We start from the raw sequence: 27,411 nt of genomic DNA, 5'->3' as shown, positions 1-27,411 counted from the left end.
AACCCTCATCCACTCAAGGCTCCAGTGCTTGCTCCTGGAACTCAGCCCACGGTCTCATCTGGGGCTCTTTCACCTTCACTGGACTTCCCACCTAACCTCCATGCCTTCACGCAGACACACCTGCCTTGTTAGTTCTTCTCTTGACACCTCCTCCACGAAGTCTTCCTGGAAGCTCTCCCACTAGATTAGGATCCTTTATATCCCAACTTTCCCATAAGCGCTGTGGGTGAGTAGCTCTTGTCTGCCTTGTTCAATCGCCTATTCCCCAGATATAACACTGTGTATATGTAGGCTCAGCAAACATTTAGTGGCTGAGTGACTGAGAAGGTTTCTGGGAGAAGGTGCTATTCATGGTAATCATGGGAAGGTAGGGGAAAGGAGGAAAGAAAGCACATGGAGGAACACTAAGGAATGGCAACACTAAGGAAAGAAAAGAAATCCATTCAGGAGGCCACCACCAGCATTTTTTTTTTTTCTAATTGGAGCTGGGCTTCAGGAAAATTTATTCTGGTACAGTGGATTATACATAAACCGGAAGCAAGGAGGCCAGTTAGGTACTTGATAAGATGGTACAAGTGAGGGGCAGGGAGTAGGAGTAGTGGAGATAGGGTAGTGGAGACACAGAGGGGGAGGGGAGCAGGCAGAAGCCAGAGGTCCACTAGAGCCCCGTGCCTAACAGCAGATCGAGTGGGTTATGAAATCAAGTTACAGCGGATCGAGTGGGTTATAAAATCAAGTTGGTGGGTTATGACCAGTTTAGCTGTTTGTTTTTTTGGTTGGTTTTTTTTTTTTTTTGAATGGATCAGGATAGAGGTAGAAAAAATGAGAAGTACTGATGGGATAAATATAAACCTAACTCTGTGAAGTTTTCGTTTCAGTGTAATATGTGCGTATACATACACAGATGGTGTTAGGCTGCCATATAAGCCTCATGTACAATGCACTGGATGTATGACATGTATTGAATATACATATCTATCAAAAGCCACAAGTACTAACCAGTCATTCTCAACCTATTTTGAGGTCATAGGTCTCTTCTAGAATCCTCTGCAATAGATGTTTGTGGGGTTTTGCCATCCAGCATCCAATCCACCTTCTTTTGGAATAACACCCAGATTACTTTTTGAGGAACAACCTTTCTCCCATGGATTTAAGTACCACCTCTATGTGGGCACTGGAGGGAATGGGCTTGGCATATGCGGGGAGCAGTGAGGAGGCCAGTATGGCTGGCTGCAAGGTGAGTGAGGGGGGCAGGAGGGAGACATGGAGGGCTTCCTAGATCCTAGCCAGGACTTAGGGTTTCATTCCAGGAGTGAGCGGCCCATGACCTCAAAATAGATTGAGGGCTCCCCTCCATCAGCTCTCAGATGTGTGACTGCCCACCCGACAACTTCACTTGGATATCTCGAATGGCAAATGGCATCTCAGACCAGCAGCTGGGCACCGGAGGCATTCGCTCAAGAGTTGATAATAAATAGTTGGAGGCATGAACTGGATAGAGTCATAAACTGGATAGATGGGGAAAGCAGGGTGGGGGCACAAGGCAGTGAGTGCCCCACCATGCTGGACCCATCCAACACTTTCTCCTAGAAGTTTGAATTGCGAGCTGAATGTAAGACTGGAAGCAACAGAAGTGTGGGGGTTCTCCGAGAGGCGCCCCCCCCATTCTGCTAAACAGTCTGCCAAGACCCACTGGAGCCTATCCAGCTTCTTCTTTTCCCCCTTGATCTTAGGAGCATCTTCATAACTTTCCAGAAAATTCTCCCTTTGCTTATATTTGCCAGAAGTGTTTTGGGGGTTGCAACCAGTGTCCAAATCGACACACCCTCAGTCCCCGTGAATTTTGCAGTCAGATTCAGAAGGGATTCTCCGATCTGCCCGAAGTCCTCCCAGGATGGAGAGGCACTGTTTCAGAGGCGGCCTAGGAGAGTAATCCATAGAGCAGCAAGTGCAGTGCAACCAAGACAGGCTCCGTTTCTGCTGGTCCAGCCAGCGCCTACCTGACCTGGTTCATGGAAGATGCAAGACCCCCAGCTGAGACCCCCCCCCCCCGCAACTGACAGAAGAGCCTTTGAGCCCCAGCAAGTTCAGTAATTTAGGAGGACCTGAACGGCTTCCCAATCCTCTGCCGCCCCCCAGTGGTCACTGTGTGACACGGCCTCATCCTTTTCCCCTGGGGACACACAGAGCTGGGATTTTTGCCTAGACTGGAGGCAGTTTTGTTTACTAAACTGCAACAATGCAAGATAGGAAAGACCACAAGCAACAGATTGAATGAGCTAGCTTCCTTCTTTCCCTCCTCTGCCTCCCCTTCTCTTCCTCAAATATTCCCTATTTATTTACATAGATTCAGAGTATCTCCCCATGAGCTACTTGGTAATGACAATGGGAAAAGTAGTAACCTGGTAGAGGCTATCTAAACCAAGTGATCTAAATTATCACGAATTGTACAAATCTACATCGTGTGCCTCCTGATGGGACACACTGAGATGGAGACACCACTCCTGCATTATTCCTGCCCAAAACTGATAACCTGAGTTTAATCATGAGGAAACACGAATCAAGCCCAAAATTTAGGGGCCTTCTTCCAAATAACTGGGAGTACTCATTACCAGTGTCATGGTCAAGAAAAAATAAGACTGAGGAACTGATCCAGACTGTAGGAGACGAAGGAAAAATTATATCCAAGTGCAACATGGGATCCTGGACTGGATCCTGGGACAGGGAAAGAAATCACTAGTGATGAATGGTTGAAATTGAGGTAAGATTTGTATATTAACAAATAATATTGCATCGGTGTGAATTTCTTAGTTCTGATCATTGCACTGTGGTTACATAAGATGTTAATATTTGGGGAAGCTTGATGAAGACTAAAGTAGCAAAGACATTAGGGTTCAAAGCCAAGAAAGAATTCCTGAGATGTCTTTGGTGCAAAAGGTGGTTTTATTAAAGCACAGGACAGGACCCGTGGGCAGAAAGAGCTGCATGGGGTCATGAGGACTGGCCCATTATATACTTCCAAGTCGAGAGGGGGTTAGGGTTAGTACAAGTCTCTAACGCATTCTGGAAGCAAGGTTTTCAGGACCTTGAGGGAGTACCTATTGTTAGGAAAATTTCGTTTATTACTAATAAAACCTTAGTCATGAGACCCTTCAGATGGTTATCGGTGGGTCATACGCTTGGGTGATAATTGCCAACATGTATCTTGGGGTAGGGTAGAGATAAAGGAAGTTTTGAAAGGAATTTTTAATATGTTAAAGTAAACTTATAGGATCCTGGGGGTCGAGCTAAGATTGCCTTTTGCCCTTAGCAAAGTATTAACATGGAGGCAGTTGAGTCCCTAGAAGAATGTCACCCTGCCTGTTTCAAGGACTTGTCGATAGGCTGTAAGTAGTAAGGAAATTTAATAATTTTCTTTTGCCTTTGTTTCCCACATCAAAGACTATATGGAATTCTTTGTGCTATTTTTGCAACTTTTTAAGTCTGTATTTTAATTTGAAAAGCTAATTTTTAAAAATTACAAGTAAAATAGAGTATTTCCTCCCAATTCCATACTATATTTAGCCGCTGCAGAATGGGAGTGAGGGAAGCTGATGCAGCCAGCTTGGGTCAGGGGGCCCCCCCATTAGCATTAGCACCAGCCACATTGGACATTCTGCTGTCAGGAACTCCACCTGTGTGGACTGAGGGAGGACAAGGAAGGGTGCTGAGTGGAGGAGGCAACCCAGGATGACTCCCCTTGCCCTCACCTGACTGAGCTCCTTGAGGGTGGGGAACTGTGTAGCTGATTAATCTCTGCGGCCTCAATCTCAGCGTGGGGCTGGGCACGGAGCAAATACCTGCCCATGATGGGAAGACGAGAACCTAACTGCAGCTGTGAAGGCCCTTTTTACTGAGCCCAACTACAGAAGCCATTTTGTACATGGCTGTGAAGGGAAGTTCACACTTCTCAGAGCACAGCCAGGGCTCAGGGGGTCCTCGGACTTGTCTCCTGGTGATCCAAGGAGGAAGCAGGCGGCTGAGAAGCCAGCCGATCTGCAGTTTAGGGTAAATCATTTGGATCCTTCTATTTCCCACTCCCAACCTTTGTATTAGGAAAAACTCCAAACTCATTGCTGTGGCTTACGAGGTCCTGCATGCCCCCTCCCTGACCTCATTTCCTCACTCTGCCCTGGCCACACTGAACTCCACACGACTCCTCCAGCTCACCAAGCTGGTTCCTGCCTCAGGACTTTGCACTCACAGATCTTCTACTAAGTGTCACCTCCTCAGAGGGGACTTCCCTGACCAGCCAATCTAAAGTATCCCCTTTTTCTTTCCTCCCTTTCTTTTCTTCTAAGTAGGCTCCTTGCCCAGCGTGGAGCCCAACTCAGGGTTTGAACTCATGACCCTGAGATCAAGACCTGAGCTGAGATCAAAGGTCAGATGCTTTACCGACTGAGCCACTCAGGTGCCCCAATATCCCCTTTTACTATCACTGTCACAATATGCGGTTTTATTTTCTTTGCAGTACTAGTCACTCTTATGTTACTTTGCCTGTCTACTGTAAATCTCCTTACAAAAGAATGCAAAACTCCATGAAGACAGGGTCAAAGCCCCATGAAGACAGGGTCTGTCTTGTTCATCCTGGGCCTCAACATGCAGAACAGTGCCTGATGCACAGTAGTGCCATGGATATATATTGCTGTGCAACACTGTCTCCTAGACTTAAGGGCTTGTAAGAGCAACCGTCCTTTAATTTCTCTCTCATGGTTTCTGTGTATGAGGAACAGGAAGGGCTGGCTGGGCAGTTCTCTCCGGGTTTTGCCATGTGGTTTCTGTGTCTTGGCTTCCTCACAGCATGGTGGCCTCAGGGCAGATATCACTGTTTACATGAAGACTGAGGTTTTCAGGTTTGCTGTTCCGGCAAAGCAGATGGAAGTTGCATCCTCTGTCCCTGTTATGATGTAGCCTCACAGGTTACAGTGTCATTTTCACTGTACTCTATTCATCCACCACTAACAAGTCCACCTCCACTCAAGGGAAAGAACAGGGACCTTACCTTTTTTGATGGAAAGAGGGTCAAAGAATTTGGGACCTTATTTTCCAACTACCACTAATAAGTGATAAACAAATATTTATTTAACAAATAAATATTGCCTAAGTTAATTTGTTAGAGGAGACCAGATAAAGCAAAAAGGGGCCTAAGGGGCAAATGTTGGCTGCCATTGGCACTTTGGAGACAACTGTGAAACCAGAGGAAATTTAGTTGACTCGTCAGGCTTGTAGGTTTAGCATCTCTCTCTGTCCCTTAAAAACCACAATTGGATTATATTTAGCAAGTGATGACATGTTGCTGGGAGTTGCCCAAAGTGTGGGATGAATGTGGTATATGGAATGACTTTAGGAGACATGCAGACATAGCATTAGATGACACCGAATCACGTGATTTACAGTTATCCCGTTTTCAGTTCTCTTTCAATACTTCAATACTTCTCATCGTGTCAAGGAGAGTTTCCGCTGAGTGATAATATGCCTTTAATAACCCTCTAATACTGTGCTAATCTCTCTTTACATCAAAGAAAAAGCAGGCTTGGGGCTTAGCACCTTGGCAGACAACAGTATCTACCCAGAATTTAAAAATCTTGTTTTGTTTTCATGTTTATTTTTACAATTATCTCCTACTCGTGGCTTAGTGGTTTTCTATTTGGATGGTGATATACTCTATTTAATGTAAATGTAAACCAATAAAAAGGCCTGTAAAGAAGAGTGTTAAGTTCATTAAGAGTCATAGAGTTTAGACACACAGCAAAAGCCAAGAAGACCTACCCAAGAGAAAATATATATATAATGAAATATAATGAATATAATGAAACCAACAAACTAGAAATGAGAAAACCTAAGCCTACACACCGTTGGAGACCAGATGGACTCAATGACCACCAGGGTCCTTTTGAGCCTTGACATTCCAGCGATTCCTAGAGAATTTCTAACTCAAGGTCTCTGGCCTGTGCTTACATTTTGGTGGCAAAATCTAGGGTAGGAGAATCAAGGCATCTATTAAATAAGTTAGTGTAACTCTTAATAGTATTAACCATTTCTCAACCCCCAAAATAAATGAAAGTTTCTGAACAGTGCTGCTCAAGGTCTGACATGTTTACAAAGCCCCTGGGTATCCTGTTAAAATGTGGATTCTGATTAAGGTCTGGTTTAGGACCTGGGATTCTGTATTTCTTTTTTTTCTTTTTTAAGATTTTATTTATTCATTTGTCACGAGAGAGAGAGAGAGAGCGCGCGTGCACCAGCAGGGGGAGAAGCAGACTCCCGCTGAGCAAGGAGTCTTGATGTGGGACTCCATCCCAGGACCATGGGATCATGACCCGAGCTGAAAGCAGACATCCAAAGAACTGAGCCACACAGGCATCCCAATATTTCTAAGAAGCTTCCAGGTGATGCTGATGTTGCTGCTTTGGGGACCACACTGAAAAAATAGCAAGCTCTAGGAACAAATATAGTGTGTTCTGAGCATCCCTTCCTAGCTCTGCAGTTACTGATGTTCACATTAGCAGACTGAAATCAGCCATGGTTGAAGAATTTACACCAAGAAAATCAGCACTACAAACCAGGGTTCATTTCATTGTTTTATTAATTATGTTATAGCCTTAAGAAAGTGATAGGAAAATATAAACAAAATTTACAATAAACTATACCAAACAAGCACACATATAAATACACATACATACACACATACTGACACACACATTCTCCCCCAGAGAAGCAGTTGTTAAACATTTGTCATGCCCCCATAGGTCGTAGAGATGCATACAGGGCAACCATGTAGATTAGGGATTGTCAAACTTTTTCTGTAAAGACCCAAATGGCAAATATTTTTTTTTTAAGATTTTTATTTATTTACTTGGGGGGAAGAGAGAGAGAGAAAACACAGTGAGGGGAAAGGCAGAGGGAGAAGCAGACTTCCTGCAGAGCAGGTAGCCGGAGGGGGCCTCCACCCCAGACCCCTGGGATCATGACCTGAGGCAGACGCTTAACCCACTGAGCCACCCAGGCGCCTCCAAATGTCAAATATTTTAAGTTTTCTTGGCCAGTCTCCATTAAAAAGGAGTCAGCACTGCTGCTCCAGCTTGAAAAGCAGCCACAAACAATATGTAGTGTAACTATTTTCAAATAAAATTTTATTTATGAACACTGAAATTTAAATTTCATCCGATTATCACGTTGTGAGATAATTCTTCTTCTGACTTTTTCCAACAATTGAAAGTGTAAAACCTTTCTTAGCTCACAGGCCAGATGCGGCCAACAGGACCTCCTTGTCTAGATCACAATGGAAAAGGAGTGGAGCTGGGACTCACCGGATTAGACTCGGGACACAAAGGCCCGGCAGAGGGCTCAGCAGGTGCAAAGACCCGACGGCTGGAAGGAGTTCGGCATGCTTCAAGGCCTGAAAGACCCATGTGGCTACACTGCACTGAGCAAGAGGGGAGCATGAGAGCAAAGTATAGGGAGCTTCGTGAGGCTTAACGAGAGGTTTAGAATTTACTCCAGATCCAGGAGAAAGCTCTCTGGACGCGCCGAGGAAAGATGGGCCCTTGATTCAGTTTATATTGTTTAAAGACTCCTCTGCCTGGCGCTGTGCGCGACCCGAGCGCGGAGCCACCCCCCCGGAGGCGGCGCGGCCTCCCCTGGAGAGAGGCGAGGCTGGCCTGCGTCCCAGCGACAAAGCAGAGCCAGGAATGCGTTCCCACAGACTCCCGGCAGGTGAGCGAGGAGGCGAGGAGGCGCGGGCGGGCCGGACACCTTCAACCGGCCCGCGGGCCGCCCCTGCCCAACTCTCGGACCGAGACGCTCGAAGCCCCGCCCCGCGCCAGGCGCCGTCCCAGGGCTCCCATCCCCGTGGTCCCCCAGCCCACAGCGGGCCCCCCCACGACTGATCCCTCCTCCTGACCGCGCTCTCCGACCTCTGACCCCTCCCCAACTTCCCCCACCGTCCCACGTGGCCTGAGGAAAACACGAGCCTGAATAACTGGGCCTTCGGAAGGGGAAACTGAGGCCGCACGTGACAGAGCGCCCCGAAGGCCTCCTGTCAGGCCTGCGCACGTGGACAGTCCCCCGCCCCCCCCCAACAAATCCAGAGATTCACCTCGGGGAAGGCCTCAGTCGCGGCTCCCTCGGCGGCTCACGATCCCACCGCAAGGAACTCCTGGAAAACGCGTAGAAAGCCGGAGCGTCGAAACCCAGCCCCTCCGCGCCGCCTCACAGAACGTTCGTTCCCGCGCCGCGGCCGACGCGCGCGAGGCTCACTACGCATGCGCCCTGCCCTGCCCACGCCCCCTTGGTCGGCGGGAAAAGGAGGCGGGGGAGGGGGGCAGTTAGTGCGCAGGCGCATGCTGGGAGTGTGGCCGGGCCGGGACAGCCAGCCGGAGCGCGACTCCGCGCCCGTCTCAGTGCGCAGGCGCGAGCTGCTGGCCTCGCTCGGAGTCAGCTCACGAAGTGCGCACGCGCGTGAGTTTCTGGCAGAAAGCAGGCGAGCCCGGGCCGGCGCGGGGCCTTGTGGGAGGCCTTAAGGAAGTAAAATGGCGGACCTGGCGAACGAAGGTAGGGGAGGCGCCGTCGGGGGCCAGCTGGCGGCCCGGGAACGGGCGGCGGGAGGCCGAGGGGCTACAAGCCCGAGGGGTGAACACCCCGGACGGCGGGGGACCGTGTGCTCCGGAATAGCGGCCCATCGGGCCCCACAGCCGCCCCCCATTGCGTCCCCTCAGGCCGGGCTCACCGGCCCGGCCCATCACTCCCGGCAGTCTCGGCCCTGCCACCGTTCGGCCAGAGGGCCTGGGAGGCCAATGGAACCATGGCTCTGAGGCCCTTCTGCTCCCCGGGCCAGGTCGGGGCTTGAAGGGGACGGGAGGTGCGGCCTCAGTGCCTTGGCCTCAGATGTAAATAGACCTCCGGGCCTGGTCGTCGTCCAGCGCGCCACGCTCCCTCCCGCTCCCCCACGTTCCTGGGGACCGGGCTTGCCCCTTTCCCCCGCCTGGCGCCGAGCAAGCCCACTCCCGAATCCTGTGGGGTTCTCATCCTACGCGGGCCCACTCGGTGCCGAGGATGGAGGACACCTGGTCTGTTCCCCACCCCCCCGGACTCGGCCCCCAGTTCCCGCCAGTTCCCCCAGATCCTTAGTGGCGACCTGAGAGCCGCGCCTGGTCTCCCTCCATTCAGGTCTGGCCGCTGAAAGCCCTGGGCTACTTTTTGGCCCTTTTCCGCTGCGCTTCCAGAGAGGGAGAGAGACAGAGCTCCCTCCTCTCTGGAGCGCTGACATCCCACCCGAGTGTTTTTGACAAGGTTACCGTTCCAAATCCTCTTGAGAAAGCACTCCATAAGCTGATGTCTGCTTAAATCAATAGTGGTGTTGATATATTCGGTAGCCTCAGGACTTCCGAGGCCTATTTTTAGCTCCCTCCGTTTCTAGGTGCACAGCTGTAGTTCTGGCAAGCTGTCTACCTGCCCGGCCCTCTTCCCCCATACCATGCTCCCTGCTACCGGGAGGTGTCCTGAGGTTTCCATACTGAACTCTAAGAATGCATGAATGAAATAATAACTGGTCACCCTGGCCGAGCGTTTGGGGGTAGTTACGGTGTACCGTTCAGTCTTGAATCCTGTTGCCTTGTAATACTCCTTACAAAAGCTGGGTGAAGTAGGTACTGTTAGCCTGTTCTCTTGGTGAGGAAACCGAGTTAGAGCGGTTAAGTCTTGTCCGAGGCAGGTCATACAGCTCATGAGCAGCAGAGATGTGTGAATGAGGTAGTCTGGCTTCAGAGCCCAGTCCCCCAATACACACACCCACACCCCCTGCCATTTTGTGCTGTACCTCTTTTACAAGACAGAGGAGCCCACCAGGATTGAGGCATTCCAGTTTGTAAGATCCAGTTAAAGGCAGCAGAGGGAGTGGATAAGTGAAAATCAATATGACATACTGTGTGTATTCACAGATTTGGCCCATTCAGTTTCTTGAACTTGCTGATCTTAAAAATAATACTGTCAGCTATTTTACTAGCAAGATGGGCTTATTCAGGAGCAACAGAGAGTCGCAGTTTAAGACAGGCAAGCACTGACAAAACCATAGGCAATTCTCACAATGAAGGACAGGAGCATTATTTTAGGGAGAAGGGGAAAGTTTCGAGAACTTGTTTTGAATCGGAAGTCTGTTAGAGAAAAGCAACAGTTCAGGGTGATGACAGTTTCTCATTGGCTAAGTTACAGGGGTAGTTGATTTCTTACAGAAGATTCAATGTACTGCTTCTGTTAGGGCCTGTAATTGATCTTTCTTTCCTGTTGATGTTTCTTCTGTTGGGGACTGTAACTGACAGTTCTGCCCCTAATTTCTATTCCATCGTAAGTCAACCCCTTTTGACCTCCCTTTCTAGCCCCTCAAGTCTGTTTTAGTGAGGTTTTTCCCATTATTAATTTTCACAAACTCAAGACTCAACATATCCAACATCATAGTTCACGTCTGCATTTAAATGTCTCATGGGCACATCAAACAAGATCCCCATCTTTGCCCCCAACACCTGCCCACCCCACAGTCTTCCTCCCATTTGTAGTAAATGGCAAGTTCATTCTTTGAATTGCCTAGGCCGAACACCTTGAGGTCACCCTTAACTCCTCTCTCTCTCATATGCACGGCAAGTACTGTCAGTTCTACCTTAAAATATTCCCAGAAGGTGACCCCTTCTCATCACTAACACTGGTTTCCACCACTTGGGCCTCTCTCCCATCTTAACCCATCTAACATCTCAGCCCAGAAGCTAGAGTGGCCCCCTTATACCTCCCTTTCCTCCCGTTGAATCACTCTCTCCCTGACTTTCTCTGCTTGAACCACTCTGGTTTCCTCAGCGTCCCTTGAATGAACTCTGCACTCCCTCCTTTATGCCTTTGGACCTTCCAGGTCCCCTGCCTGAAGCAGTCTTCCCGCGGATATCCCTATGGCTCACTCCTTCACCTCCTTCAGCTTTTTACTCAAACATTATTATGGAGAACTTCTCTGGCCACCAATTTTAAATTGGATCCACATTCCCTATCCTCTTTATCCTGCTTTATTTTACTCCCCTGCACATATCATCATCTGACATGCGAAGTTTACTTGTTTGTTTGACTACCCCTCTAGAATATAAGCTCCAGGAGGGCAAGGATTTCCTTCTGTCACGATCACTGATGGATTCCCTACATCTAGAGCAGTGCCTGGCACAGAGTAGGTATCCAAGAAATGTTTGTTGAAGGAATGAATGAATTCATCACTGAGGACCCTTATTGTGAGGTATACTTTTGAGCACAAAGGGGAAATTAGGGTTCCTGTTTTCCAGGGATACCATTTCTAGCATGTGGGCTGACACGTGAGCCTTTGATTGCTTAATTGAATGGTAAGTATAAAATAGAGAAATGGAATGCTTTATACTTAAAGTTTTTACTTAATAAACACCACACGCACTCAGTACTTTGCCTCTGACACTAGTTCTGGCATAGTTGTCCTCAGGACATAAATCTTAAGTGGCTTTTTGGCTTTTACAGCCTGCTGAGATGTTTAATTTATTATCTGCTATGTAAACTAGGACTTTCTTGCCTATGCATTTTTGAAGCTTTAGGGACTGCCTCATATGTGTGCTTTTCCTCCTGCTGTTTAAGCTGTAGTCAAATGCCCTCTTAGCTTCTGTTTTTCCAGAGTGGTATTCCAAGCTGGTCCATCTTCACACCCAACCCTTCTGTGTCTTTTCCCTGGGCCATTGCCACCTCTCTCTGAGCCTGAGGCAATGACTGCACCTGGGCTGGGCATCAGAATCACTGGGGGAGCTTTCTTAAAACCACAAAGGCTCAATCCCCACACACACCCATTCCAATTCTGTGAGATGTCAAGTGGGCCCTGGGCATCTATAGTGAGAAAGCAGCATGGGTGATTCAGATGTGCAGCCAGGGTTGAGAACCATTGGCTTGAGTAGTGCAGGTTAGGTGTGCTGTGCTTGTTCACAAAGAAACGTTTCCAATTGTGTATCTAATACAGCATCTTGTTGGCCTTCGTTGCCATGGTGATCTCTTCGGGGATGGTGACAGCAACTCCCACAGCCCTTTCTTGGTACTCCTATAGTCTGTTACTTTTAAAGTCCAGTTGGAATGCTGCTCTCCTAGGAGGGAGGGAGAGAGAGAGCACACGCGTGTGTGTGTGTGTGTTTTACACTTGTGTCCAGGGATATTCTCTTCTGCTTGGCGTTTTGCTATTGATATATCCCAAACTCATTAATCATCCTATCCCTGAAGTTACTCTGCATCATAAATGGATGTCAGGATTTGAATGCAGAGTTTTGTGTCTGGAAGAGGTAAAGAATGGGCAAGGGGTGAGTAAAGTGTATTTGAGCTATAGGGTATCTTAGATTCCAGATCCCAGTGTTTAAAGATACCACATACATATGAATCCTTGCTGGTCTGTGGACATGGTATAAAGCAGCGTTCTCAACTTTGGCCCTACTGACATTTTGAGCCAGATAATTCTGTTGTGAGGGCTGTCCTATGCATTGTACAATGTTAGCAACATAGCACTGTCCCTGACTCTACCCAGCGTATGCCAGTAGCACACACCCTCCCCTGCACCCCTACCCCAGGGGTCGTGACAACTAAAAATGTCCTCAGACATTGCAGGATCTCCTGGAGCAAGGGGTGAGGAGAACCACCCCCCGGCGTAAGACCCACTGGTATAAAGTAATGGCAGGGCACAGGCTTTGCCATGCAGAGAACTGGGTTTGTGTTTTGACTCTGCTGTGTACTCTCTGAGTGACTTTGAACAAATTTCTTAACCCCTTTGAGCTTCACTTTCCTCACCAGTAAAATGAGAATCATGATAATCATGGGTATTTCATGGCTGCTGTGAGCACTGGATGAATTAATGCATATGAATTATTTAATACCTATCTGCACACATACAGTAATAAACAGTCAGTAAATGGTAGCTATTTTTGACTACAGTGGACTCATTGTGGACTGGTTTGGCGTTAAGTGTTCAGCAGAGAGAGAGAGAGAGAGCAAGAAATGAGTGTGCATAGTGCGAGTGAATCCAGCCCAGTGATGAGATGGCCCTGCGGTGAGCCGTGATGGGAGGCCAGCTGGAGCTGAGCTGTCAGCCCTCCTGGGTTCTGTCTTGCCTTCCACGTGATCACTTAGCCCAGGGTTCTCAGCCTCGACACTGTAGACGTTTGTGGCCAGGTAATTCTTCAGCATGTGTACTGCCCTGTGCCTTGTAGGATGTTGATCAGCTTCTCTGATCTCTTCCCACTGGGTGCCGACAGCACCCTCTTCCCTCCCCCAGTCATGGCAACCAAGAATGTCTGCAGACATTGCCCAGTGTCTGGGGGTGGGGGGGAGGCACAGAGTTGCTCTAGCCTGACCAAGTGTCACTCTAGAGATTTTCATGGGTGGTTTGGCTTTTCTTAGTTTTCACCTTACTTGTTGACTTAAAACTTAACGCCTGAGAGAATGAGATACAAGTGAATTGGTTGGAATCTTCAGATCCGTAAATTCTCACCATCCCCTGTCATAAACTTAATTTTTAGGATGAGTGAGAGACAACTGTTTTAAAATTTGTCGTGAAGTTATGATAAACATTAACTCTGGGATTTTTTCAGAGGTCAGCATGTGCGCATGTGACTCTGTGGCACCTCTTACATCTGTAGCAGATGGGCCTGCTGGTAGCTGAGTGGTGTCATGCTACCTCCAAGGCTACAGAATCTTTATACATTTTGAAGAACACTTAAGTTTTGGTTCCATTGTATAGACCAAGAAGGTCATAGTTCTGCAAAACTTTTGACCCATGTCTTCAGCCTGCCTCTCAGTTAACTGGAAAATGGGATTACCCCAGCAGTCCTGTTACCATCGTACATTCATTGGGTGTCAGGGCTAGTCGGGATCTGGTGTGTTTATACTGTGGAGAAGTTTGAGTGAGTGGAAGCAGTAGAAACGAACTGAGGTTAGAACAGGGGAGCTCAGATGGCATTTGGAAGAGTGACAGTGTGTGGTAGTGGCAAAGGGGGCATTTTAGGTACCAGTTCAGCTCTGGCTTAGTTAGTGAGTTCAGGCACAGAGAATAGGCCATGGTAGAGTGGGAGATGAGGACCATTTGGGGGATCTGAGAAAGGCCTTCTGTTACGAAAACCCTGAGAAAGGCAGGCAGCAGAGGTGGCTGGTGTGAACTTGGCCCAGCCTTGGTAGCTCTCCATGGTACTTTGAAGCAATCTGGGGGCAGGTGGGTTTGCGGCATTATCTATTCAGGATCTAGTGGCGCTGATGGAGGTGGCAGCAAACAGCAGGAGTTCTTTGTTCTGTTTGAAGGGAATTTGTTTTTGCCACCTATGCACATTATCCTTCCTGGGTCCTGTGGAGTCTTGTCTGTGGTCCGTGTGACCTTGTACTACTTGGTAGAAAACCGTATAGCATAGGGCCTCAGAGAAAAGCACCCCTGCCTGTCCACAGTTTGCTTCATCCTTGGCAATCTTGACACTCGGTGCTATTGCCTAGTACTTGCCAGGAGTCTCAGCCCTGAGTGTATTCCGTACTTGTTTAAGGAGCCTGGAGGAAAATAAAAAGTGACGCCTGGGCCATCCCATCAGCGATGGTGGCAGGAGGTGCCGAGTGTCTATAGTTTTAAAAAGCTCCACAGATGTTTTACGACACGAAGCCAGAGTCAAAAACCACAGGCAGAAGTTGAAAACTTGCTTCAGGTGCAAACAGACGTGTTTAATTTGGCCCATTTAGGGATTTTTGCTTGTTTTTAATTAAGAACCAACACTTAAGAATTCTGAGATTTCAGGGAGAAAAATAATTTAGGTTTCTGATTTCTCTTGAAAAACAGGAACCAGCCTCTTCCAGTGGTCTTGTGCAGTAACAAGTCACCAAGACTGAGGGGCAGCTGCTGCCCTTAGGATAGACTGTGTGCCCAAAATTATAATGTTGAAGATACAGCAAACACATGAAATGCATAGGAGAGAATATTAGATGAAAATCTTAGACACACTGATCACAAATATGTAAGATACGTCTGCAAATAAATAAAAAGACTTGGAATGCGCAAAATAAAATAAAAAGATAGATTGTGTGCCTTCCAGGACACCACAGTCCCCACTGAGTAGTTTGGGACCTGGCCCACTTACTTCTTTTCCGGTGCCTGCCTGACCTTGGTTGGCATTTGGGTTTCAGCCCTATTGTACCACTTCTTAGACGCAGCTGTCTCTGCACGTTAGCAGAGAACCTCAGCGTAAAGCTTTTGACGGTCTGTAGTGAATTCAAGATTCACTCTCCTCCGAATGCTGGTACTCAGAGAGCAGCAAGTGGCAGCAATTCTCCAAGGTGGTCCAGGGGCCCTGGGAGTCCCCAAGACCTTTTCAAGAGGACTGCAAGTTTAAAACTGTTTTCATAACAGTACAAAGACATTGTTTGCCCTTTTCACTCCCATTCTCTTGTGAATGGACGGAGTTTATCCAAAGGTTATAGTAGTGTGATGTAGCAACAGATGGACTGCAGAAGCAGATAAGCAGCTCTGGCTGTCTTCTCTAAAGCCAGATATTAAAGAGATTTGTCAAAGTGCAAAATAATGCCGCTTTTCTCACGAATTTTTTTTAGAAAGTTATTTTTCATAAAATTTATTGTTTAGCTAAGCCTTAGCCATTATTATCCTAAGTAAGTTAACATTTTGGTATTTTCTTAGTCTTAATTTCTAACTTGGTAAATATCAACAGTTGTAGCCAATAGTTACAAAAGCTCTTGGAGATCCTCAATAATTCAGAAGTGTGGAAAGCGGTCTCGAGACCAAGCAGTTTGAGAGCTGCTGGCACGTGATAGTGGAGTCCCATTGTAGAGAGCCCGAGTGGATCCTGTCGTGAGATCGGCACGGGTTTCTCCCCCATCTCTCCAGCCTGGGGGAATTTTAACCTGGAACTGACTGGCAGGCTCCGGTTCTACTCATGGCACAGTTGGAAATGCCTGGATTGACTGTCCTTGGTTTGTGGTTTACCTCTGCCACATACTCGCCCAGGATCCTGGGCAGGATGTTTGTCCTCTGTTCCTCCATCTGTAGAATGGGGATGACGCTAATCACGTCTGAGGTCATCGTCCCGAGAGAACGTTTGTCAGGTAATTGACGCACTGGCACGTGCGGATATACTGTCAGTTACTAGTGGATGTTACTCTCTGATTGGATGTCTGGGTGGAGAAAAAGCTCCTTTTGGCTTATAGCTGTGTTTCTCCACCTCAGCATTATTGACGGTGGGGCTGCTGAGGGCTGTCCTGTGCATGGTAGGGTGTTTAGTGGCATCCCTGGCCTCCACCCACAGGATACTGGTGGCACCCTCCTTCCCCAGTCATGACAAGGAAAAATGTCTCCAGACATTGCCAGATGTCTCCTCAGGGGCAGAATTGCCTGAATTTAAGAATCCCTGGGTTAGGGGAGTCCATGGACCTCCAAGAGACTATATTCCCTAATCATCTGACCTGCTATGGTCCTAGGACGCTGCACTCATTTAAATACACAAAGTGTGGGGAGGGGGAGAAGAGGTGACATAGAAGCTAGGGGGTCACCCCAGTTTGTACTGACCCACTGGGAACTTATTTTGGTGTATAATGTGCGTTAGGGATCTAACTCAGTCGTTTTCCAAGTAACTAATGCAACGTTTCTCACGTGCAGCATCATTAACGTCTGGGGTTGGTTTGGGGACCCTCCTGTGCACCGTAGGACGTTGATCAGCGTCTCTCGTCTCCATCCACTACGTGCCATTAGCAGTTCCCCCACATCGTGATAACCAAAAATATCTCCAGACATTGCCTAGTGTCCCCAAGAGTCAAAATCACCCCTGGGGGAGAAGCACTGGGTTATGAGATTAAGTAAAACCATCCAGGAATAGGTTCTTTGCCAACTGGAATTTAGGGCTCGCCCTCCTAGCCTCCTGTTTCCATGGTGGCTTCTTGGCAGATAAGGAGGCATCGTGGACTTCCTATCCCTGTGATGGAGGAACAGTGTTTTCCATGACCTTCAGCACTGTCTCAGGTTCAGTGTTAAGGACCTTCAGAGAAGCTCTGGGTCTGGCCATTCCATGTTACAGGGGCTGAAGCCAAAGGCCACATAACCAGGAAAAGTCACCTGGTACCGTGCACCTGCTTCCAGCCATAGAGTCTGGGAGCCCATGCTCATCCTTTCAGTGACTGCATAGGCACTTGTTCTTCTCCGGAAGAGTGACCCGTGTGGGGCCCTATACCTGGCTGTCACTGTCAAAGAGAAATAGGTGTTTGCAGAGACAGTAGTATTTCCTCCGTGCACGTGTTTAGAAGGCAGGCCTTGCTTTCTTCAGTAAGTGTAAAGTACTTTAGTTACTCTCCCCCAGGTTTGCCCCACAGAATCCCGGGAATTTGCTGACCCAGAATGAATGTCTGTGTCACATTCGTAATAGCAGAGCGGGAGGGGGGCACACGGTTCTTGAGAGTTTGGCCTTCTCAGGTCTGGAGTGTGAGGAAACAGGCTACCTTTTACTCAGAAGGGAAAGGATGTCTTGTAGCATTGATGGTGGTGGCCGCTGGGGGTCTGAGAGTCCAGGGCTTGCATCAGTCATTATCAGCACCATTGGAAGCTGCTGTGTTTTGTGCTTTTATTGCCAGACAAGTGGGACTTGTTTTAGCTGACCACATCTGCCCCTGAGAGAGCAAGACAGACTTTCACGGCCCCATTAAGATCCCCTCAGTCTTCCCACTGCTGAGGCTCCTGCAGGCTCTGTCTCCAAAATCTGCCAAAATACCCGCTTTGCCCTGACTCCAAGGCCTGGGACTAGCCCAGGTTGCCATTGTCACCACCCCTTGTCACCTCGATGACTCCTGAAGGCTGTTCCCTGGTCCCCTCACATGTGCTGCCTCTGTGAGACCTGTCCTCCTCACCACCCAGCACTTATTTTATTACCAGACTTTACTCACATGCAAAAACGGGAAGAACTATGTAAGGACCACTGCCAGTGTGACCCTTTAAAAATATGAACCAGGTCATATCACTCCCCTGCTTGGACTCCTCCTCTGGCCTCCCTTAAAACTGGATAAATCCAGACGCCTCACCATGGCCCCCTCCCCAGCTTCACCTCCTGCTTTCCCCCACATAAGCCTCTAGGTTCTTGCTGTCCATAGGACTTTTGTACTTGGGATTCTTGTCTCACGGTATACTCTGCCTTCACCTCCCTTACTCCTTTATGTCTGAGGTTCAGATGACACCTTAGGGCGGCCATACCCAGCCACTCACCCTATAACGCCCTTCTCCCTGTGCGCTTTCCCACCACCCTGCTTTCTCTTCCTTCGAGCACCTCTCCCTGTCTGTCTTTCATCCCATCTCCAGTGCCAGACACCGTGCCTGGCACATGGTAGGTGCTCAGTAAGTCGTGCGGCTGCAAGCAGGGCTTCGCTTTTGGCCTCCCACCAGCTCGGGGCGTGAGGGACTCTGAGCAGCTGAGCATGTGAGTTGTCCTGGCGCCTGGGCGGCTTTAGGTGGGGCCAGATTCTGAGGGATCTGTCATAGTCTTTTGAGTCCAAGACTGATGCTTTAAGGTGCCATCAGTGTTCTTGCAGTCTTTCGGGTAGAATTACAATAATGATAACGCCCGAGTGGAATTCCTACTGCGTGCTAGCCACTTCCCAAACACTGTGTGTGCACCATTTCATTTAATCCTCCCTACAACTGCCTGGGGTGTAGCACCATCCCTGTTGGACTGTCAGGGAACAGGGAAGGTCCATTGAGTCGGCCAGGATTCCAGCCATAAGTGCTCGAGGCCAGTTTGAATGCCTACAAAAACTAGAGCCCGCGTTTCATCAGTCTTGCTCTGCTGCCTCAGCAGAATTTCTGTGGTCCTTAGATTTCCTTCCTGTGGGGGGATTTCCGTTGTTTTTCCTGGAACTTTCCCCCAGTCTTCAGCTTCTTTGATTTTACCTCTCTGCTCTGTCCATGTCGCGCCACCTAGTGCCAGAACAGAAAAGTGCTGCAAAGCTGGCTCCCTGAATTTCTTAGTTTCAGGTGTAATTGCCGACTTTGTAGGATTTATTTAACAAGTTTGTGGGGTTTCTCTTGGATTCAAGACACAGAGGTGCCCAAAGCACAGGTTCTGTCACAGCCGCTTATAGTATGGGTGAGTGGGGGGGGGGCCAGGATAGGAGGGTTCGATTGCAGGGCTGATTTGTGTAGAAGTAAAGAAGGCAGAATGGAACTTGGCCTTTAGTGGGACCTCAGGAGACCTGAGGCACCCAGCTCGGAAGTCAGACTTAGGGTCCTGGTCCCAGCTGTGCCACTTACCAGCTTTGTGACTTCAGCCAAAGCACTTCTGTCTGTCTGAGGCCTCTCCGTCTCGTTTCATGATTCACAGATCAGAGTTGATAAATAATACGTATGTCACAGGGATGTGATGACATTAAATGAGACTGGGTGTCTAAAGCACCTACCGCTGGGTCTAGTAAAGACCGTTCAGCAAATGTGAGTTGCTTGTTGCTCCCGTTGTTGTTTGAAGTATAAGGACACAGCAGGTAGAGCATTGAAAAGTGGCTTTGATTTCAGTAGGTGAAAGTAATGACAGGATGAAGAGCATTCCAGAAAGAAGTGCATAAAATAAAAGATACTATCATCTCCAAAACCATGCCCCCTATAATCTCCCTGAGACCAGTTGAGGGTTGCCTAGGGAAAAACATACTCGAGTACCGAAAAAGGAATTAAGGGGCTCACCACCCTCTACCAGCTGGGCTGGGTGGCCACTGAGCATTCAGGACACTAAGATCAAGAGAGGCATCACCTAGCAACAGCATGTTTGAGATCACTTCCATTCTTTACCAGAGAATTAGTTTGCGAATACAGTTGACACATAATGACAAATTCACCTTTATGTTGCTGCACAGAACTGTTTATAATAATTCCTGAGAAAAGAAATGACTTGAAGGGTTGAGATAGTAAGTGTTGTAGGATTAAAGCAGTTGTCAGGTCTTAACAGACTGTTGTTTGTGTTGCCAAGATGCTTTCCATATTTTTTGCACAGATAAGAAGATTAAGACACATCAGCCCAGGATTAAAGCTCATTTTATACAAGTACCTTGCTGACATTTTGGTCAAGAATTCCAAGTGGCTTTCCAGATGGGGGCCGTTTCCTGGCAGGTGTTTGAGTCATCATTTAGGAGGGGAATAAACAGAACAGGCCAAGATATTCCAGATTCGCTTCTCTGTGTGTTTTCCTGGGCCTACATAGTTTCTTCTGTTTAGTTTAACGGACAGTCCTCGGAGACAAAGGTTGGAGGCGGCCACTGGGAGTGTTCGCGCTTGTTGCAGGGCAGGTCTGCCCGTAGTGTACTTTACTCCTTCCACGGCATGGAGAGAATGTGTGTGTGTTCAGCCTGGATTCTGAATACGTTCTGCAGGGCATTGTGTGGTTAAACCTTTGAACGATGGAGACAGCACATCTTGTTTTACCGTAGAGCGTCCACGTCTTGGGATGTGTCTTCATTCTTGACAATCTTAAGGATGCGCTCTTGGCCTAATTGCACACTTCTCTGAGGCAGGGTCACATGACTTGAAAGCCTCAAGCCCACCCCAAAACTCATCGTTCACCCTCTGGTTTCCTTTGTGCTTTTCTGGAATGATAACTGACAGCTGCTTTCTTCCTGATGTTACTTCTCAGAAGAAAAGAGTGTCTGTATCTTAGCTCCAAGGCCCAGCTGGGGAGAAAATAGGGAGGGAAGCAAACCGGAGTCTTAAGTTCTCCCTCTGGCACTTCTACCTGGATGGCAGTGTAGCTCAGATGCAGTCGGAGACCTGGCCCCCTCTGAGTCTCCCATTTCCTTTTCTGTAAAATCAGGACGTTGGTTATGACCTCTCTACAAAAGTGATTGTGAAGAGTCAGGGAGATGAGGCCTATAAAGCATGGAGTGCCTGCTCGGCCCATAAATACACACTTGCTGTCTGCTGGCCCGTGTAAGAAGCCATCCGGCGGTTTGGGGAAACCCCATTTGGGAATGTCCTTGCTGTCAGTCACACTACACAGGCTGGGGGAGGGGTCTAAAGCCGGGATCCCGAGATCTCTGTTATCCTGGAGGTTGAGAAGCATTCTGTTCTATCCCGGGTTCCCCGCTGGGGTCCAGGCCAGCTCTGTGCTCTCCTTCCCTTGCTTGCATCAGGCAGCAGGGACTCCACCTCCTGTCCTCACATCTGGGCAGCTGCCATCACCTCCCGACTCCCAAGGGGTTCTTCTTCTTACGCTGGCTTCCATGTAAAACATTCTTGCAGTGCCCCTTTCCTTCCTCCATTCTTGCTGCCTCAGAGGTAGACACATATGTCCTTTTCTTTTTAAGGTTTTGCCACCACTATTTGAGGAGGCATTTTGTGGGACCTTCCCCAACACAGACGTCATACACCAAATTATGGACGTTACTTTGGGTGAGGTCTCTTTAGGACTTCCCACACCTGAACCCAAGGCATCTGAGGGCTTGCTCTATGTCCCAGGGCCCCAGCTCAGTTCTGCTTTAGAAGAAGGGCCTACCTCCTTGGAGTCCCCTGGTTCTACCTAGAGACTTACATGCCCGGTAGGGGGAATGGTCTGTGGTCCATGGGGTAGGGAGGGAGCCTGCATATCGGGGACCCCTGCCTTTTTCAGAGCCATCTTTAATTCATTTCATCAAGAAAGGGACTGCCTGAGTGATTGGTGCTTATCTTCCAGGACCTTCTACACTAGACCTTGCAGGTGTAATTGTGAGGACCTCAGATCCAGCGAAGGGAGGGGATGCCCTCTGCTCCTGTGGCCTTGGGCTCCAGTGGTCTGTTTTCTGTCTGTCCTCGAGGGTCTGGAGTCAGCTGGTATGTTCAAGCATTAGTAAAGTAGCAGGCACACAGCAGGTGTCACCTTGACCTTCTTTGAGTTCTTCGGTGCACCTTGCTTTCTGCTGCCTTATTATTCCCCATTCCTGGTCACCTAGCTAAATGTTGCTGTCCTTCTGCCTCGATGGCACTTCCCTTGAGAAGCCTTCCTGGATCCACTCCTTTTCCACAGCCTCACCAGGTTGGATGCCCTTGCTCTGCTCTCTGAGTCCCTTTTGTGCTTCTCCTGTGTTGCAACATTCAACTAAAGACTAATGTCCGCTCTTGGCAGCCAGGGGACATGTCTCTCCATGTCACCACCATACCCGAGAGGCCAGCATGAGGCCTGGCATGCAGCGGGTGCCGGGGTGTGTGGAATTGCAGAAAGTTACAGTTGCCGAATGATTATTATGATTGAATCTATGAACTCGGCAAGATACGCAGCTGGGGGGTGGTTCCCAGGCTGGGCTGGGTGGAGTAGAGTGCCTTGTCAGTCAGGCTGTGTCAGCAGCGCCTCCAAAAGCAGGGCCTGCGTGAAGATGGGTAGGGAGTGTGTGTGTGTGTGTGTGTGTGTGTGGAGAAACTCCAGACATCGTGCAGAGGTGTGCAACAAGAGCCGAAATCTGCAGGCTTTTTGCAACTGGGCGTCCTATCATGTTATCACCAGGACCACAAAGACCAGACCCGGACAGTCCCTGTCCTTAGGGATTACAGCTGGACTGTCCCATTTTGCACTTGTACCTCACGGTGGGGCGGAGGGTGGCAGGAGACAGGAGGGAGAGCAGAACCTGTGGGCCAGATGTCATGGGGGCTCACTCCTTTCGGCTTCTGGCCAGTGTCCCCACCCGTGCAATTTGCCTGGGGGTTGGGGGACTTCTCCCACCTGGGGCCTGATCAGCATCTGGGATCACACGGGGCTCGGGCTAGGTGTCGTCTGGAGTGTGTGAGCTGAGCAGGGGCATGTAGAGGAGGGTGAGGGAGGATTTGGATATAGCAGCAGCCACCTTGGACTTGGCGTGCAGCGCCATGGAGAGCAGGGATGGGGGCAAAGCACCTCCCACATGCCACCCAGGGGCAGGGTTGTAGTTTGAGGCCACTTGGCTCTGAATCCCACCCCACTTCACACATCAGTGTTGGCCACGGTCATCCACAGAGTACAGTTCTCAGGCCTCATGTCAGGGAAGGGATGAGGAAAGAGGGGTTCCCTAGCCAAATAACTTCAGAGAACATTTGGTTAAATCTGTTTCTTTATTGTTGATTTTCTTAACCCTTACTATGCAGATGTCTTGAGCCAGTGCCCCAGGAGGGCTGCTTTTTCACAAACTCATTCAATCGAAGAGCATTTCACAGGAACAAGACAAAACACCCGATTGACAGAATCTGGATCAAATAGTTGGCATTCCATTAACATTCTAATGTTTTAGGTCTTCACGGTGGCCTGGGTCTCCCTAGAAATCTCTGGTGGTAATTTTCCCTTCATTTGTGACAGACAGGCTGGGCTGGGAGTTCACACAGGCCACAGAAGCCTCATTGCTCTGTCCCCTGTTCATTCCCCAAACTTGGGTTTCGGCTGGCTGAGCGAAGGCTGCTTGTCCAGTGACCTAACCAGAAGCAGTTTGGTGGGAGCCAGGTGAGAACACAGGCAAGGCTGCTGTGGCGAATGTGGGGCAGTTCTCAGAAGGGGTTGCACTCCACTTGTCCTTTTGTAATGTCCATGCTAATTTGCAACTTACGGACTTCGGCCCTCCTGGAGCGCAGCGGAAATTAAATCTCTATGACCCTGATGCTTTGTGTCTTTGGTGGAGAGCGATGGAAGCTCATTGCTACGTTTTTGTTAGTGTGGTGGTTGGGTTTGTCGTGACCCCCAAACCATCCATCATGAGGGTCCTGGTGGGTCCTGAGCTCACCAGTCCCAGCGACATTTCATCAGCTCTGACTCCCTGTGAAGCATCTGTTACGTGTGCGACTTTGAAGGTACCGTAGTCAACGTAACAGGGCCCCTGTTCTTCTGGGGCTCACGATCCAGGGGTAGATGCTGCCAGCGAGGAGGTGAACACATAACCCCCCACAAGCTCCAGGCCAAGTGCACAGACACACCCATTGCTTTTTATCAGGTGTTTGACCCTTAAGTTTTCTCCCCCCGGGTTCCTGTTCCCCATTTTTCCTGTAGAGCCTTGCATAGAATGAGGGCTTAGTAAATATGTGTGTGAGCACACAGCAGCTAGTGTGACGTGTGTGAAGACTGCAGAGCGGGTTCAGTCCGAACAGTTATTGGATGGCTCTTCTTGGTGCGCACTGGCTGCTGGGCTGGGGCACGGAGCTGTTTGGGATGCCGGATCCACGGTCTGTCAGCCTCCCTGACAGGTAGCCTCGGTGTGACCCGGGGCGCAGTAGAAGCCAAGAGCATCCCTGGGGGCACAGGGGGCAGGTGCGTAGCTCAAACTGGGAGCTTCCTGAAGGATACGGCGTGCCCATACCTGAATGAGTGTTGGCCCCGGAAGAGAAGGTGAGAACGTGTTCCGGGCAGAAGGCCAGAAGTATGACAGAAGCACAGGGCATGCAGGGGGCCGCAGGCCCTTCAGTGGCACCGTAGGGGTCAGGCCGGGGTGGCCTGTTGGAGGGAGCTCCAACCCCAGTCGGGGAGGGCGGTGCTGAGTTTTAAGTGTGCGCCTCACACCAGTGGTTCTGGCTGCTCTGCGGAGGCTGGACTGAAGGGAACAAGAGCAGAGGTGGAGAAAGGAAGGTCTTAACTACAGCAGTGGTGGCCTACAGCCAGGAGTTAGTGAGGGAGTCACTGCGTGGGTCTCACCCAGGTTTCCAGTTCTTCAGGAAGCTGCTTTCAGAGCTCAGACCCCACGTCTCTCCTGTGGCCTCGCTCTGCCCACAGCTGAGCACCAAGCCCACTCGCAGTGCCGCTGTTCCTCCAGCAGACGGGACTCTCCCAGCTCCTGCTTGGACCCTGCCCTGTGGCTTTGTCCTGCCCCAGGGACCCAGAGGCAGCCCGGGCCTCTCACGTTTGTGCAAATCGCTGCAGCCCCTTCTGGGTGCCTGCAGATCAGCCGACACAAGAGAGCTCTTCCCCTACATCCAAACGGTTCTCCCTCCGTTCTTGCCCTTCCTTAGTGGCCTTCCATCCATTTCTCCAGTACCCCCTTGCCCTTACTCCTCCTTCCGTCCAGTATTTATCAATGCCAAGTACTGTTCTTAGACCACAGGGCAGCCAGGGGAACAAGGTGCTCTCCGATCTCATGGAGTTGATGTCCTAGTAGGGGAGACAGAGATAAACCTATAAATACTGAGTGTATCTGGTGGTGGTACCTCCTGTGAGAGAAAGTGTCTCTGCTTCACTGTGAGGCCAGGCAAGTTCTCTTCTATAGAGTATAGTGTGTGTTTAATTAAGTCTGCAGTGGCTAGGCCTCACCTCTCAGGCTGGAGGTTGTTGGAGAAAGGACAGAAACAGTTAAGACAGGCTTAAGCAAAAATCAGCATTTGTTGGCTTAACTGAACAGTCAGTGGGGGTGGGGTTAGCTTTGAGCTGGGCTGGACCCAGGCTTCTAGCAGTGTCTCCAGGATTCAGTTGCCTCCCTCATCTGCAGCTCTGCTTCCCACTCTGGTCCAAGGTCCCTTTTGGTGACGTGAGACTGCTCTCAACCCCAGAGTTACCTCCTACCAGCCCTGCAGCCCCAGCAGAAACAGAGCACCCCCTTCCCAGTAGCTCCAACAAAATTCCTAGACCCAAGTCTCATTCACTGTCAGTGGCCTGGCCTTAGTCACATGGCATGGTGTCCTCTGGGGCAGGAGTACGAAGTACTCTCCTCCTCGGACCTAGAGCCAGGGGCGAAGGAGGGGTGGTTCCTTAAAGAAATGAGGGGCTGGCCCAGACTCCCAGCTCCTTCCCGTGTGCCTTCACTCTTCGCAGCTGGCTGGGAGTCGAACACAGAAGTGAGACTCAGGCCTGGATCTGCAGCCCTGGCTACTGTGCTTGGGGGTGAAGGGCAGGGCCAGAAGCTCTCTGGGATTCCCTGCGGTAGGAATGGTGGATCAGCCGCTGCTGCCCAGAGTGCCTCCGGCATTCCTTTGCTGTCACTTCCTGTCTGGCCCAGGCACTTTCATTCCCTCTTCCATCTGGGTTTGTCAAGCAGCACCAGCCCCTGTGCTGGGAGAGGGCTGCTTAGGGAATCACGGAGGCCTCATCGGCGACCCTTCCGTCCCCCCACCGTCCTCCCTTGTAGTACTTTGGTCTCCTACGGGTCGTTCACCCCAGTGTTCGCTGTGGGTTGTGCGTGGCGAGGCCTGTTGCAGTGAATCAGACTCAGGGACTCGGGTGCTGCTTGGCTTCCGTGTGCACCGCGGAGGGAATGGCCGCCGTCGGTGGGCTGCTGCATGCGTTCTGCTTCTCCAAGGAGTGGGAATCTGATGGGATGGGAGCGGCACCGTGTCCTTTTGATTGTTTCAGTCTTGTCCCTCTTTCTCCTCAGACCTCCTCCCCTCCCTGACTTTATTGTGGGTGCTCACCATTCCCTCCTAACTGGTCTGCCCGTATTGCGCCCTTCCCCAGACTGTTCTCTCTTTGAACCTGAACCCAGCTCTTTTTACAGCACTTCCCGGAATCCTTAGCATGGCAGTCATCTGCCCCCAGGCTCCCTGTCACTTTTACTGTATTTTCACACCTGCCACTCCCTTCCCGGCTCTTGTCTTTGGACTTCAGCAGCCGCCTCTTCTCAGGGACATTTCCCTGACTCTAGACTAGCCGCTCTGACAAGCTCCCCACACAAGCACGCTCACGAACCAAAGATCCTCTCCCCTCCCACGGAGCAGGCCTGCTGGGTAAAGCTGTGTGTAAGTGCAGGTTCCTGGTAATCTTGGCTTCCCGGGACTGAGGGCTCCATGAGAGCACAGCGGTGCAGTGCTCCCCAAATTCATGATCCCCCTTGCTTCCCATCCACTGTCTGCTTCAGGACTTTGCATGCTGAAGGGGGCCCCGGGCGCACTGCATAGGATTCACACGTGGACCCAGAACCACCACACCCAACCTCAAGGCACTTGAGGCAGGCAGCATCTGGGTCTTCCCCACAGGTGAAGGTAGTTCTCATCCAGAATCCCCCAGCTGGCGGCAGGGGCTCGCCGAGCTGCCATCCACGCAGGGGCAGGTGGCAGAGGGCTGTAGATTGGGCTGTCCCTGGATAGGAGACAAATGGGGTTATCTGAGAACAACAGGTGGCACCACCCTGGGCTCATCATGTGACAGAACATTTCAGAGGGTTTCTTCCCTCAACAACAACTGTGCAGGATGGACTCAAATTTTTCTGAACTCCTTACGTTATTTTTTTAAATGGGTGGTCGCTGAGAGATACAGGTGGAACGTCAGGTGACTCCGCCAGGGCAAGCTCTCCAGGGAGCAGGAGCTGTGTGGGCAGAGGCTGCAGTCTGGTTATCCCCAAGCCCCGCTGGCCTAGAAATTCAAAAAAAAAAAAAAAGGACTAAAAACCTAAACTAGTCTCCAGCATTTGGAATTGGGGAGGTGCCACGTAGAGATCTGA

General features: G+C 49.8%; 1 protein-coding gene across 8 annotated transcripts in view; it reads left to right on the top strand.

Annotated features, from left to right (window-relative positions):
* Positions 1-8,458: 8,458 nt before the first annotated feature.
* Positions 8,459-27,411, top strand: part of RANBP3 (RAN binding protein 3) — a 53,986-nt gene continuing 35,033 nt past the window's right edge. For 4 of the 8 annotated variants that reach the window (XM_019793280.2, XM_034657599.1, XM_034657598.1 and 1 more), the window contains exon 1: positions 8,460-8,592. In XM_019793280.2, coding sequence (XP_019648839.2) covers positions 8,571-8,592 — 22 coding nt within the window. In that variant the 5' untranslated portion in view covers positions 8,460-8,570. Of the gene's footprint in view, positions 8,593-27,411 lie in introns of all 8 variants that reach the window. The other 4 variants (XM_034657604.1, XM_034657603.1, XM_034657601.1 and 1 more) reach the window with 2 other exon arrangements.

This window comes from Ailuropoda melanoleuca, chromosome 4, assembly GCF_002007445.2.
Source record: "Ailuropoda melanoleuca isolate Jingjing chromosome 4, ASM200744v2, whole genome shotgun sequence".
NCBI classification, from domain to species: Eukaryota; Metazoa; Chordata; class Mammalia; order Carnivora; family Ursidae; genus Ailuropoda; species Ailuropoda melanoleuca.
Note: the sequence above shows the minus strand (reverse complement) of the source record. Positions and strands in the feature narration are given on the sequence as shown.